The sequence below is a fragment of the Podarcis melisellensis genome (genome assembly GCF_964234715.1).
Source record: "Podarcis melisellensis genome assembly, chromosome: 14".
Taxonomy (NCBI): Eukaryota; Metazoa; Chordata; class Lepidosauria; order Squamata; family Lacertidae; genus Podarcis; species Podarcis melisellensis.
In genome coordinates, this window is record NC_138546.1 from 51,503,872 (window position 1) to 51,518,673 (window position 14,802).

The 14,802-nt window shown below is 44.5% G+C and overlaps 1 protein-coding gene and 1 long non-coding RNA gene across 5 annotated transcripts in view; one reads left to right on the forward strand and one right to left on the reverse strand.

Annotated features, from left to right (window-relative positions):
- Positions 1-14,802, reverse strand: part of LOC309356399 — a 522,017-nt gene that overhangs the window by 361,917 nt on the left and 145,298 nt on the right. The window lies entirely within an intron of this gene.
- The window catches only part of THSD4 (thrombospondin type 1 domain containing 4), a 385,092-nt gene that overhangs the window by 314,782 nt on the left and 55,508 nt on the right, over positions 1-14,802 (forward strand). For all 4 annotated transcript variants that reach the window (XR_014162703.1, XM_081887620.1, XM_081887619.1 and 1 more), the window contains one exon: positions 347-551. Coding sequence is in view for 3 of the 4 variants with exons in the window: in XM_081887620.1 (XP_081743746.1) it covers positions 347-551 (205 nt within the window). In the remaining variant the exon portion in view is untranslated. The remainder of the gene's footprint in view (positions 1-346; positions 552-14,802) is intronic.

Below are 14,802 nucleotides of genomic sequence, written 5' to 3' on the forward strand. Positions count from 1 at the left end.
GCACCTTGCCCCAGCAACAGTGGGTGCCCAGGGCATACTGAGGACACATCATATGGCCATGCCAATGTAATGTGCACATGCTGTGCGCCATGCATGCATGGCCAAATAGAATATCAGGGGTGTCTTTCACTGAAAATGTGTGGGTGCCTGGGACCCCACGGCCTGCATAGATGCTGGCTATGCTAGGAAGATGCTGGCCTCAACTTCCTTGTAGATTTTTAATCAGAGGTTGATTGGCCATCTTTCAGAGATTATTTAGTTGTGATTCCTGCATTGCCAAGGAATTTCATAGAAGCTTTTCAGTTATCCTTGTAACTGATCTACACTTTTTGTCTCTTCTTGACAGAGCATTGGCTGTGATGACTATCTGGGCTCAGACAAAGTGGTCGACAAATGTGGGATATGCGGAGGGGACAACACAGCTTGTCAAGTGGTCTCAGGGGTCTTCAAGCACACCCTGACCAACCTTGGCTACCACAAGATAGTAGAAATCCCAGAGGGGGCCACAAAAATCAACATTACAGAAATGTCCAAGAGCAACAATTACTTAGGTAAGTCATGTTTCATTTAAACTAAAAACTTGATGTTAGGAGGTCAGAAGAGGGATAGATTGGGATCGACCAGCCTGGCTTTGTTCCATAGTTTCAAATGCACTCAGTCGTTAAGTCCATTTTCTTTTACACTCAAGTGGTCTATAAATGTTGTGAGATAAATACATACTGACCCATTGCCTACTGATTTAAATTAGATACAAAGCCCATTTAAATTGCATACAATTTGTACACACAAATACATGTATCCACATGCTTGTATTTTGCATCTTACTTAGTGAAAGTAGGGCTGAAAACAGAAGCCTGGGTTCTCTGTATCCATCTCCTGCAGCCCTGTGTGATGCCCTGGCTTTGATTTTATTTTATCTGCTTTGCATCTGAAATGCAGATGTGGCCTCTCAGGGTCTCTCATCAGCTGGTTGCAACTTGTGAAAACACCTTTCTGGTGTATGCAAAGTGCCTGGCAGCAGCTGGGTGGAAGGGCAGTCATGGGAGGGGGAAAGATTGATTGACTGCACCAAGAGGCCTGACAGCCAGACCCTCTGCTTTAAAGTGAACCATGTGTGATCGGTTTTTAAAAGCATCCACCTTGGGGTTGGCACAGGCAAAGCCACAGGGACTCTAAGGACCCTGTCCCCCAAGAACAGGACTTCTGTCTTGTCAAGATTCAACCTCAATCTGTTAGCTGCCATCCATCCTCCAACCGTCTCCAGACACACAGGACCTTCACCACCTTCACTGGTTCTGATTTAAAAGAGAGGTAGAGCTGGGTATCATCTGCATACTGATGAACACCCAGCCCAAACCCCCTGATGATCTCTCCCAGCGGCTGTATGTAGATGTTGAAAAGCATGGGGGAGAGGACAGAACCCTGAGGCACCCCACAAGTGAGAGCCCAGGGGTCTGAACACTCACCCCCCCCCCAATTTCTGGACACGACCCAGGAGGAAGGAGCGGAACCACTGTATAACAGTGTCCCCAGCTCCCAGCCGCTCTAGACCATGGGTAGACAAACTAAGGCCCGGGGGCCAGATCTGGCCCGATCGCCTTCTAAATCCTGCCCACTGACGGTCCGGGAATCAGCATGTTTTTTACATGAGTAGAATGTGTGCTGTTATTTAAAATGCATCTCTGGGTTATTTGTGGGGCATAGGAATTCGTTCATTATTTTTTTTCAAAATATAGTCTGGCCCCCCACAAGGTCTGAGGGATAGTGGACCACCCCCCTGCTGAAAAAGTTTGCTGACCCATGCTCTAGACGGTCCAGAAGGATGTTATGGTTGATGGTATCAAAGGCTGCTGAGAGATCCAGCAGAACTAGGAAACAGCTTTCACCCTTGTCTCTAGCCCGCCTGAGATCATTGACCAGTGTGACCAAGGCAGTTTCAGTCCCATGATGATCTCGATTGGAAGGGATGCAAATGGTCCGCATCCTCTAGACCTGGAGTTGTTCAGCAATCACCCACTCAATCACCTTGCCCAAGAATGGAAGATTTGAGACTGGGTGATATTTGGCCATATTGGCTGGGTCCAAAGATTTTTTTTTTTAATGACTGCCTCTTTCAGTGGGCCTGGGAAGGCTCCCTCACAGAGGGAAGCATTCACCACCCCGCAGTCCATCACTCAGACCTTCCCTGCTCGCTTTTATGAGCCAGGATGGGGGAGGATCAAGGAGACAGGTGGTTGGTTTCACTCATCCAAGCAGCCTGTTCACATCCTCGGAGGTAACAGATTGGAATTGATCCCACGCAACTCGTCTAGACAGAACTCTAGCACTCTCCTGCCCTGGTCCTGCGCCCATGGTGGAGTCTACCTCTTTCTGAATCTGAGTGACTTTATCTGCAAAAAACTTTGCAAAATCATTGCAAGAGATCTTGGAGTCCTTACCAGGCCCCGATGGTGAAGGTGGTTCCATTAAATTGCAAACCACCTGAAAGAGTCTTCTGTTGCTGTTTTCTGCAGATACAATAAAGGTGGTGAAGAAGGTCCTCTTTGCCATCACTATCAACACTTGGTAGTCTTGATGTTGAGTTCTAAGCTGTGTCCAGTGCGATTCAGAATGAGTTTTCCACCACCGGCGCTCTAGCTGTCTCAGTGATTGTTTCATTGCCCTCAGCCCTGGAGAAAACTGCGGGGCTGTCTGGGCTCCATGTAATCGGAGAGGGCACTTTGGAGCCAGACAGTAGATAGCCCTGGTTAACTCTGCATTCCAGCAGACCACCAGGGAATCAGCTGAAAAGACATCAACATGGGATAAAGCATCCCCTACCACTCTCTGGAAAGCATTTGGATCCATTAAGTGGCGGGGGTGGACCATCCAAATCGGTCCCACCTCCCTGCAGAGGGGAAGGGTCGCAGAGAAGTCCAGTTGCAACAGGAAGTGATCCAACCAAGACACTTATTTTGTTTCACTTTTACTTAGTGTCAGATCACCCACATCCGTAGAGGTGAACACCAGGTCTAAGGCATGTCTGTGGCTATGAGTTGGGCCAAACTTATTCAGGGACAGCCCCATGGAGGCCTTGCTTTCCATGAAGTCCTGAGCGGCCCCTTGTAAGGTTGTGTCAGCATGGATGTTAAAATCCTCTAGGACAACCAAACTAGGTGTTTCCAGGAGAATATCTGCCACGACCTTAAGCAGCTTGGGCAGGGAATCCATGGGTTCAGCAGGGAGGTCGGTACACCCAAAGAAATCCAGTACTGCCCCTATTGCCCAACTTCCAGAACATGCACTCAGAAAACTGGGTCACCAGGGGGCGCATTGGAAGATGGCCGACAATAACATCTCTCCGACCCACACGAGGTAATTAAGAGGCTGTTATGGGAGTATGCAGCCTCCCTTGCCCCTCCCAAGGGAATGGGGGGGGGGACTGCCTTGCCTGCTGTGCCCATAATTCACCCCCAGATTCGAAAGAATGGGGTGAGGGCACTAGGCACGAAGCCCTCGGGTGGTTCTGGCTTTCCCGGATGCTGTCTCTGATCGCACACTGGTTGCATCAGCTCGAAATATATAATTGGAAACAGAAGCAAATGCATATACTTCAAGTGAAGATCGGGAGTAAAGACTGCTGATTAATAGGATCTCTGTGAGTGGAGCGACGGGCTGGACAATAAATCAAGTGAAGACTCATCATTAAAAGATTGGTATGTCGGAGCGAAACAGAAAGGGGGGGAGGAAAAACTTTTCTTTTTTTGTCTTATGTGAGTACCCAATAATCCTCCCTCCCAGAGAGAAAGAATCATTGCAAATTACTAATCACAAGCAGGAGATTAAGAACGGTGTGGAAATAAGGACTGCCTTTGAAACGCAGTTTCAAATGGAGATTTGTTAAGACAGGCCTGCTTAACAAGGAAGGAAGGAAGGAAGGAATCCTGCTCACAGGAGGACGAGGGGGAGGAGGACCATGGTCATCGGAATGTGAATGTATGGTTATCAGAATGTGGATTTGACCTGGCAGGGCCCCCTGAGATACAGTTTCGCAGGCCTGTGAAAATCAACGGACAGACTGTGGGAATGTTCTTTGTGGAGGTGTGGAAATGGCGTCTGTCCTTTATGTGATATGGCTCTTGGAGAGTGTAAAATCCACACAGGATATGTTTGTTTTCAACCCGCTTGTGAAGATTATCAGAGATCACAAAGAAAGGAATATATGATAACAAGAAGAAGATGAGGAAAATAACAAAGAGACTATCTGGACAGAACTGGACAGAACTGTGTAATTAAAGCAGCAAGAAGAGTGATGTTTGGATCCCTTTCGGAGCTCGAAGTATGTTGTTGTTGTTGTTTAGTCGTTTAGTCGTGTCCGACTCTTCGTGACCCCATGAACCAGAGAACGCCAGGCACCTCTGTCCTCCACTGCCTCCCGCAGTTTGGTCAAACTCATGCTGGTAACCTCGAAAACACTATCCAGCCATCTCGTCCTCTGCCGTCCCCTTCTCCTTGTGCCCTCCATCTTTCCCAACATCAGGGTCTTCTCCAGGGAGTCTTCTCTTCTCATGAGGTGGCCAAAGTACTGGAGCCTCAGCTTCACAATCTGTCCTTCCAGTGAGCACTCAGGGTTGATTTCCTTCAGTATGGAGAGGTTTGATCTTCTTGCAGTCCATGGGACTCTCAAGAGTCTCCTCCAGCACCATAATTCAAAAGCATCAATTATTCGGCGATCAGCCTTCTTTATGGTCCAGCTCTCACTTCCATACATCACTACTGGGAAAACCATAGCTTTAACTATACGAACCTTTGTTGGCAAGGTGATGTCTCTACTTCTCAAGATGCTGTCTAGGCCTGTCATTGCCCTTCTCCCAAGAAGCAGGCGTCTTTTAATTTCGTGGCTGCTGTCACCATCTGCAGTGATCATTGAGCCCAAGAAAGTAAAATCTCTTACTGCCTCCATTTCTTCCCCTTCTATTTGCCAGGAGGTGATGGGACCAGTGGCCATGATCTTCGTTTTTTTGATGTTGAGCTTCAGACCATATTTTGCGCTCTCCTCTTTCACCCTCATTAAAAGGTTCTTTAATTCCTCCTCACTTTCTGCCATCAAGGTTGTGTCATCTGCATATCTGAGGTTGTTGATATTTCTTCCGGCAATCTTAATTCCGGCTAGGGATTCATCCAGCCCAGCCTTTCGCATGATGAATTCTGCATATAAGTTAAATAAGCAGGGAGACAAAATACAGCCTTGTCGTACTCCTTTCCCAATTTTGAACCAATCAGTTGTTCCATATCCAGTTCTAACTGTAGCTTCTTGTCCCACATAGAGATTTCTCAGGAGACAGATGAGGTGATCTGGCACTCCCATTTCTTTAAGAACTTGCCATAGTTTGCCGTGGTCAACACAGTCAAAGGCTTTTGCATAGTCAATGAAGCAGAAGTAGATGTCTTTCTGGAACTCTCTAGCTTTCTCCATAATCCAGCGCATGTTTGCAATTTGGTCTCTGGTTCCTCTGCCTCTTCTAAATCCAGCTTGCACTTCTGGGAGTTCTCGGTCCACATACTGCTTGAGCCTTCCTTGTAGAACTTTAAGCATAACCTTGCTAGCGTGTGAAATGAGTGCAATTGTGCGGTAGTTGGAGCATTCTTTGGCACTGCCCTTCTTTGGGATTGGGATGTAGACTGATCTTCTCCAATCTTCTGGCCACTGCTGAGTTTTCCAAACTTGCTGGCATATTGAGTGTAGCACCTTAACAGCATCATCTTTTAAAATTTTAAATAGTTCAGCTGGAATACCATCACTTCCACTGGCCTTGTTATTTGCAGTGCTTTCTAAGGCCCATTTGACTTCACTTTCCAGGATGTCTGGCTCAAGGTCAGCAACCACACTACCTGGGGTATACGAGACATCCATTTCTTTCTGGTATAATTCCTCTGTGTATTCTTGCCACCTCTTCTTGATGTCTTCTGCTTCTGTTAGGTCCTTTCCACTTTTGTCCTTTATTATGGAAATCTTTGTACGAAATGTTCCTTTCATATCTCCAATTTTCTTGAACAGATCTCTGGTTCTTCCCATTCTATTGCTTTCCTCTATTTCTTTCACTGCTCGTTTAAGAAGGTCTTCTTGTCTCTCCTTGCTATTCTTTGGAAATCTGCATTCAATTTCCTGTATCTTTCACCATCTCCCTCGCATTTTGCTTGCCTTCTCTCCCCCGCTATTTGTAAGGCCTCATTGGACAGCCACTTGGCTTTCTTGCATTTCCTTTTCATTGGGATGGTTTTCGTTGCTGCCTCCTGTATAATGTTACGAGCCTCCATCCATAGTTCTTCAGGCATTTTGTCCACCAAATCTAAATCCTTAAACCTGTTCCTCACTTCCACTGTGTATTCATAAGGGATTTGACTTAGATTGTATCTTACCGGCCCAGTGGTTTTTCCTACTTTCTTCAGTTTAAGCTTGAATTTTGCTATAAGAAGCTGATGATCTGAGCCACAGTCAGCTCCAGGTCTTGTTTTTGCTGACTGTATAGAGCTTCTCCATCTTTGGCTGCAGAGAATATAATCAATCTGATTTCAATGCTGCCCATCTGGTGATGTCCATGTGTAGAGTCGTCTCTTGTGTTGTTGGAAAAGTGTGTTTGTGATGACCAGCTTGTTCTCTTGACAGAACTCTATTAGCCTTTGCCCTGCTTCGTTTTGATCTCCAAGGCCAAACTTGCCAGTTGTTCCTTTTATCTCTTGACTCCCTACTTTAGCATTCCAATCCCCTATAATGAGAAGAACATCCTTCTTTGGTGTCACTTCTATAAGGTCTTGTAAGTCTTCATAGAATTGGTCAATTTCAGTTTCTTCAGCACAAGTAGTTGGTGCATAAACTTGGATTACTGTGATGTTAAAAGGTCTGCCTTGGATTCGTATCGAGATCATTCTATCATTTTTGAGATTGCATCCCAGTACAGCTTTCGCCACTCTTTTGTTGACTATGAGGGCCACTCCATTTCTTTTACGGGTTTCTTGCCCACAGTAGTAGATATGATGGTCATCCGAACTGAATTCACCCATTCCCGTCCATTTTAGTTCACTGATGCCCAGGATGTCAATATTTATTCTTGCCATCTCATTTTTGACCACCTCCAACTTACCCAGGTTCATGGTTCTTACATTCCAGGTTCCTATGCAATATTTTTCTTTACAGCATTGGACTTTCCTTTCGCTTCCAGGCATATCCGCAACTGAGCGTCCTTTCGGCTTTGGCCCAGCCGCTTCAACAGCTCTGGATCTACTTGTACTTGCCCTCCGCTCTTCCCCAGTAGCATGTTGGACGCCTTCCGACCTGAGGGGCTCATCATCCAGCGTCATATCTTTTATATGCCTGTTGTCTTTGTCCATGGAGTTTTCTTGGCAGGGATACTGGAGTGGCTTGCCGGTTCCTCCTCCAGGTGGATCACGTTTGGTCAAAACTCTCCACTATGACCTGTTCATCTTGGGTGCCCTGCTCGGCATAGTTCATAGCTTCTCTGAGTTCTTCAAGCCCCTTCGCCATGGCAAGGCAGTGATCCATGAAGGGTACCCCCAATAAAATTATGGGTACCCCCAATAAAATTTTAAAAATCTGGCTGTATAATTTGGAACTAATGTGATTTGGAATTAATGTGATTTGATTGGCCTTTTAATAAAAATTATTTGAAAAAAGAAAAAGAAAACTGGGTCTTCCCAATAGGATGCCTGGTGAAAGCTAATGACTTCCTAAAAATCACTGCACCCTCTCCCCACCTATATGACCTGGGTTGCTGTGCGTAAGAGAAACTATCTGCTTCATCCAGCCAAGTCTCTGTTACATATGCCAGGTTCAGTCCTCCATCCACGATCAAGTGGCATGCATTGCACAGCAGGTACCTTAAGGTCATGTGGGTCAAACAACAGGGGAAATAATAAAACAACACATCATCATTGCAATACACTCTAGTATATAAAAGAGTGAAAAACATTTCCGTAAGTTATCAGAGTGTATCTTTTATCAACAGTACATAAAGGGGTGGAGGAAACAAGCAAATAATAGCTGGATATTTGCAGTAAGAAGGAATCAATCATAACTGTTTCGGTGACAAATCATACCAGAACAATTTCTGAGAGTCAGGAGGCTAAATTACTCCCACATGAACCGTTGTATATACCAAGTGGGTATCAAGCACTAAAATACATATATTTCTCCCTGCAAACCTCTGCTTATTTTACTTGCGTCTGTCAATTTTTCTGCCAAACCTTTTAAAATTACCATATTTTTCATTCTATAAGACGCACTTTTTCCCTCCTAAAAAGTAAGGGGAAATGTGTGTGCGTCTTATGGAGCGAATGCAGGCTGTGCAGCTATCCCAGAAGCCAGAACAGCAAGAGGGATTGCTGCGCAGCAATCCCTCTTGCTGTTCTGGCTTCAGGAATAGCCACGCAAAGCCCCTTCAACAACATTTGATTCAGAATATTTTTTTTTCATGTTTTCATCTTCTAAAAACTAGGTGCGTCTTATGGTCGGGTGTATCTTATAGAGCGAAAAATACGGTATATATTCATCCATCTACCATATTTACAGAAGAATGCTTTGCTATGATCCCATTAGAAAAGATGGGCCAAGCAAACCTTACTAGACTGCTCATTCTCTCACTAGCCTACAGTGGTGGGCAACCTGTGACCCTCCAGATGTTTGTTGGGACTCCAGGGCCCATAGTCCATTCACCACACCGTGGCAGAGGTGCACCCCAAGCAACAGCTGATGTGAGCAGCAAACAGGCCTGGCTCAACTCCAGGGAGGATTCCTCTAATAATACAGGGAGGCCAAGATGCTTCATGAGGCAACCCAGGAGCAGGGACGGTATAGTACTCTGATAGTATCAGGTACTTCATCCTCTCCAAATGGTTTGGGTCCCGAGAAAAAAACAAGGAAAACTATGGCTGTATGGAGCTTAAGTTGTGAGCAAGCACAGTTTCTGACATTGCACAGCATTGCTGCTGATCATGGAGCATCACTTTGAAGAAATCTGTCTGAACTTTCAATTGCCTAGCTTTGTGGCTCTTGAACTAACATGGACCTTAACCTTGATCTTAACCAGGCAAGCAGTTTTTAATCATTGGGTTTGGCTGTTTTTGTTGTGCCAAATGAAATACTACCCTTGGTTTCAGTGTCTTTCCCTCCCCTCCTCTGTTTAGGAAACCTTAATCTGATTGGGATTTAGTGGATTATGCATTTGTAGACTATTTTGTTACGTTAGGTTAAGTGTTTGAAAAATCCTAACCTGCCTGAAGGGTGGAGCTGGATTATTATTTTTGTTTGTTTAAAATCTCAACAGTATTTTCCCTCTCCCCTCAGCAACATGTCTAACATATTTTGCATGTGGTTCTCTGTCTCTAGCTGCGATGGTTGATTAGACGCCTGGGGCAACACCATGGAGTCCATTCAATTAATGCTTCATTTGTTGTAAATGGGCCATAAAATTAACATACAGGAATGTATTTTCCCCAACGTTTAATCCATTCTGGCCAAATGATAGTTATTTAAAATCAAAGTGTATTTTCCAGAGCTGGAATTGAGATTTTGGCTCATGACTGTAAAGTAGTGTTCTGAATTCTGTTACAGGAAAGAATGGTTTTCAGTATGTTTTTTGCACAATAGTTTGCTGTTTATGTTGCATCATGTTATGTACACAACAGTGTTGCATATTATGGGTAGGATCAAGTTGCTGGGTTGCATCTAATAGCATCACTTAGATAATGGCAAGGTAGAATCTGTCAGCAAAACAAGGAGGAAAGCAATGCTCCGTACTTCCATCTCCCCCAGATCAGTCACATCCTGCTAAATGTGACCCAGAGGGTTGGGGGATCCTTCAGAGCTGCGTTGGGGAGCGGGCTGCAGGAGGGAGGGAGAATTGCTGCAAATTGCTTACCTCTCCATTCTGAGAACAGAAATCTTACTCTCATAGGAGACCTCATTGGATGTAATCCTAACCACTCAAAAGTGAGCTCTATTGAATTCAGTGGGGCTGAGTCCCACATAAGTGGCTTGAGAATTGAACCCTTAGAGCAGTCCCACTGAAATCAGTTAGGCTGAAGTCCCATTGTTTTCAATGAGTATACTTTATCATGATTCAGGCTTCACCCACACTTCCGTTTGACCTGTTCTTTCCCCTTAGGAAAACTCATGGCTTAGCACGGAATCGGAACAAATGGCAATGGGGTTTTGTGTGAATTGCCATTGGTTCCGTTTTAGTGCTATTCAGCACATGCGGCACTGCTTCCATTCCACTACAGATTGTCTCCTGCCAAAAATTACACTGTCTCACTGCTTGCTCTGGTGAAATTATATAACTTGCATAATTTACATCAATGACTAAGTTACGTAAATTACATTACCAATGGATTATTCCACCCACATTAATTTCAGAGCAAAGGGAATGCAATACAAATAGAGAGGGGAAAACAGCATAATCAATTACATATTGAAACCAGCAACAACAGTGAATATTAATTGTATTTGTTGTATTGATTTCTAAACGTGGGACAAATAAGTAATTCCACTCTCATTTCATTTGAATTCTCCAATATCCCTAGTTACCACTTCTACTACCACCACCCTACTGCAGCCAAAACAGAATTAGGCTGCCTCATGCCACAAACTAAGTATGGCTATGCCTTCCATGAATTTGGCAAAAAGTACAGTGCAAACAAACTCCTACCTTCTGTGATGGCTTAGGAAGCAAAGTAGAGAAAAATGGAAGCATATAGAGATCAGGAAAACAAACACACATTAGAAGGAATTGTACATTCCACAATGAAATCAGGATTCAGTAACCTGTTGGAAGACTTTACAGCTGTCAACTAGTGATGTGATTTCCCTGAAGACTTTACAATCTGCCTGGACCTGAACCTAACCATTTGGGCCTTGCTTTGAATTGTTTTGGACCTCATTGTGGATGTGGAATTATCCCACAGTGACTATGTAGTCTAGAGGGAAGTGACTGCTCCCCACATCAAATGGGGGGCACCTTTTGCATGGTCGCGTGCAGCCCCCCGGATCCCAGTGCAGCTCCTGGTAGTTTGGGCGGGCTTCATCCTCCCCAGGCTGGATACCTGGAGGTCTCTGCCTATCTCAGCCAATTGCCCAATCCCGCCTGGGGAGGCATTGCCAGGGGATCGGCCAGGTAGGGGGAGGGACCACCCTGCACACGCAACAGAAGGTGAATCTTACCTGTGAATCTTACCCAATCTTATCAGTTGGGGAGTCCTTGGCCCATTTTGGCAGAGGAGATATTCCTTTATGAACTGGATTCAGTTCTGGCAGACAATCTCCCGCTGTGTCCTTCAGCTTGCCAACCATGCATTTGTTTTCAACAGCATCAGCTTTGATAGAGCCAGCCAGGCCATCAAGTGGCATTTGAAGAATGCAAGATAAGGACTAGGAATAGAGAGAATGGCTGATTTATGTGCTTTGATGTGACAGAAATATTGGCAGAAGACTTCAGGGTCAGTCTGGCCTTACAGTTCCCCTTGTGTAATCTTACTGCTGCTGTTGCAAAGCTTGGTGCATCTCAGTGCTCCCCCCCCCCCAGGAAAATAGGTGCCAGTCCTCACCGTGACGTTGTTACAGTAAGTGCCCACTTCTTAACAACAATCAAAAGGAGGTGCTGGTTGGTGCTGCATCCCCCTGAAAAAAGCACTGGTGCATCGCCCCCTAAGAAGCAGATAATGCAAGACATTGACTGGCCTGTTTTCAAGAAGGAGAAGCTCAGATCTGCATAGTTGTTACAAGGTATAAGTTACGGTTATACTACCATCCCTGTGAATCCTGTTAAATTAATTTAAATTGTGCAAATATGTTAATATCTTTGGATTAGCTCTGATTAGATCTGCAGTAAATTCAGAATCCTAATGAAACATTTTCTCAACACATACTAAGGAGAAGGCATGATACTCAAAAGCAATCATGGGGAAGGTCTCAGGAATGATTAATATGTGAGCTAACGCTAACTGTGCTGTGTCAAGGATTTCTTAGGAAATGTTTGAAACTTTGTCTCCTGCTGTTATGACAGTTTGTGGATCACTATGGTAAACAATTTCACTTGAACATCCATTTACAATCAGAATCATAGTATTGTAGAGCTGGAAGGGACCGTGAGGGTCATCTAGTCCAGCCCCCTGCAATGCAGGAATCTTTTGCTCAATGTGGGGCTTGAACCCATGACCCTGAGACTAAGAGTCTCAGGCTTTATCTCCTTGAAATGTTCCATTTGACATAGACGCAAGCTGCTTCTTTTAAATGCCTGTTGGATGAAACTTCTCAGTCAGTCACTTTGAAGAGTGAAAAGAAGCCAGCAAGTGCGGAGAGGGTGTGTTGAAGCAAAGTCTTGCGCTTCTCCCTGATGAGAGGAGAACCCTCGCTTAACTGATTAGCTGGAAAACCTGAGTGAGTGTCAGAGATCTTCCGCTGATTCTTGGCAGCATCTAATCTGTTACTCACAGCCATTATGCATTTTTGTGCAGCCAACTCATTATTTACATTGCAGCTCTGTGATGTATCAGCCCTTGGCTCCCCCCCCCCGCTTTTTGTAAGAGCAGGAGAGGCTTTCATTGCAGATGTGTGCTATGATTTCATTGGCCAGCACGTAAAAGGGACTGTTGTTGTATCAGCTGGTGTTGGTTTCTTTGGATGCATTGGGTTGGAAATTTTCCTGCAGCTTTTGGGGGTGCTTGCCAGCATAAAATGGAGAAAAGAAAAGCAGGAGTGTTTAGGGAAATGGGGGCACAAAACAGCTGACTGAGAAACACATCCTTACAGATCACTCAACAGAGACCACGTCTCCAACACTTACTGCATGTTGGGGATCAATATGGATCTAAGTTAGTCATGTCATCAATTTCAGTGGGTCTGCTCTGAGTGGGCCCAGCCTTGGATACAACTCAAAATCATAACCACTTGTATGCAGTGCGTTTTTTTCTATTAAAAAAAGGTGCTGAAACTCACCATGAAGTTGTTACAGTAAGTGCCACACTTTTTAATAACAAAAAAGAAGAAGTGTCGGTACTGCATACCCTTGAGTACCCCCTGAAAAATAGCATTGCTTGTATGTAGTCAGTACAGAAGGGTGAGAAATTTGATTTAGTTCACATTTAACAGAGTATCAACCTAATTCATACTTTCTGAAAATATGCATGAAGGAAAACACACCCACCTTTAAACCTGAACTTCGCCGTATTCTGCAATTCAGTTCTCAAGCCAAATAATGTGTACAAAAATACATATACTAGGGGGAAAATGCTTACATTAATGTGAAAATAGCATTTAAAATGCATTAAATTAGGGGAAAATGTTTTTACAAAATTGTGTGTTCAGTGATGAATTTTCATGAGGATTAAAAAAAAACCTGATGGAAAAAATGTGGAGAAATGAAGGTTGAAAAAAATGAAAATTTAAGAGAAACCAAAACAGATTTGCCTGTTGCTTGTAGGTGACACCCCTCACCAGTTCCTGACGAAGTTCCTGATGCTATTTATATTCCATCCAAGCTGGTTTTTAAAAGATGAGATTTCTGCAACTCCCTTCATTTCTCCTGACATTTAATAATGCCAGGCTATTTGTTATGAGTTCTAACCTGCCACTGCCTGAGCATCTGTTTCTAGCATAGAAAGTAGCAGTTTTATTACCCCCATCTGAGAATTCCATGCTTTATTACCACCAAGGGGGGGGGGGGAGAACCTAACAAAAACATACGACTGGTGTTACATCTTGCACATGGAGAAACTTAGTCCATCTACGCGATTGTGTTTCAGCATTGTCTACAAATGGAAGATGATAATGTACAAACCCTCCAAGTGAAATCTGAGCCATACATCTAACATTTATTCAGGCTCTAGCAAAAGATTGCCCCGCATTTGTTTTGATTTAAAGAAGTTCAGTCTGTAGCTAATTCGTCATTATATTTATGAACAAATAATGGTATGAGCATAATGTCACTAAACTAGAAGCAGACGGTGTTCATTACTCATATACATTTGTTTGGTACAGTGATATGGGTGCTGAGGTTGTGGTCCAGTTCAGAGACTCCATGGTCCTTCAGTAATTGAAGGGAGTTAAAGGACCACATCTCCATGGTGAACCATCTGCTTTGCATGCAGAAGTCCTCAGCATCTCCAGGAACCACCAGGAAACCCTGGAAAGGTTTACAACCAGTGTACATTAGGGGTGGGAAACCTCCTCAGTCACATTGCCTTCTGGGCAATCTTCTGACACATTCATGGTGATCAGGGCTAGAGGCAAGAAGGAGACAGAGCAACAAATGTGAATTTTACTTCTGCACAGTAGGCTAGTTTCTGCACACACTCACCAACCCAGCTCTGCCCTCCCTCCAGGCAAGCAAAAGGCATTATCAGAGATCAAGGACACTGTCCAGCCAGGCAAAAACCATTGAGCAGACACACTCTCCCTGTGTGTGTGTCACCTGGGAGTGTTCCAAGAATCAGAGAGAGAGATCTGGAGGGCCACGTTTGATCCTCAAATCAAAGATTTCGCACTCCTGGTGTTAACAGCACAGAACTAGATGGATCCATGATTTGATGCAGTATAAAGCAGCTACCTAGGGTCCTAATCCTGTGGTCTCTGGGACTGGCACCATCATGGCATTACAAACCCTTATGATCTCATGCAAGTCACAATGAGCTCCTAGCCTTGGCATGGCACTTGTTATGATGAATGGCTTGATAGAAACCCGAGAGTGCTGTGAGCCCACCTGTGGCCTGTGGCCTTAGTTGTTCCTGCAATTGATTGACTGGAAAACCTGT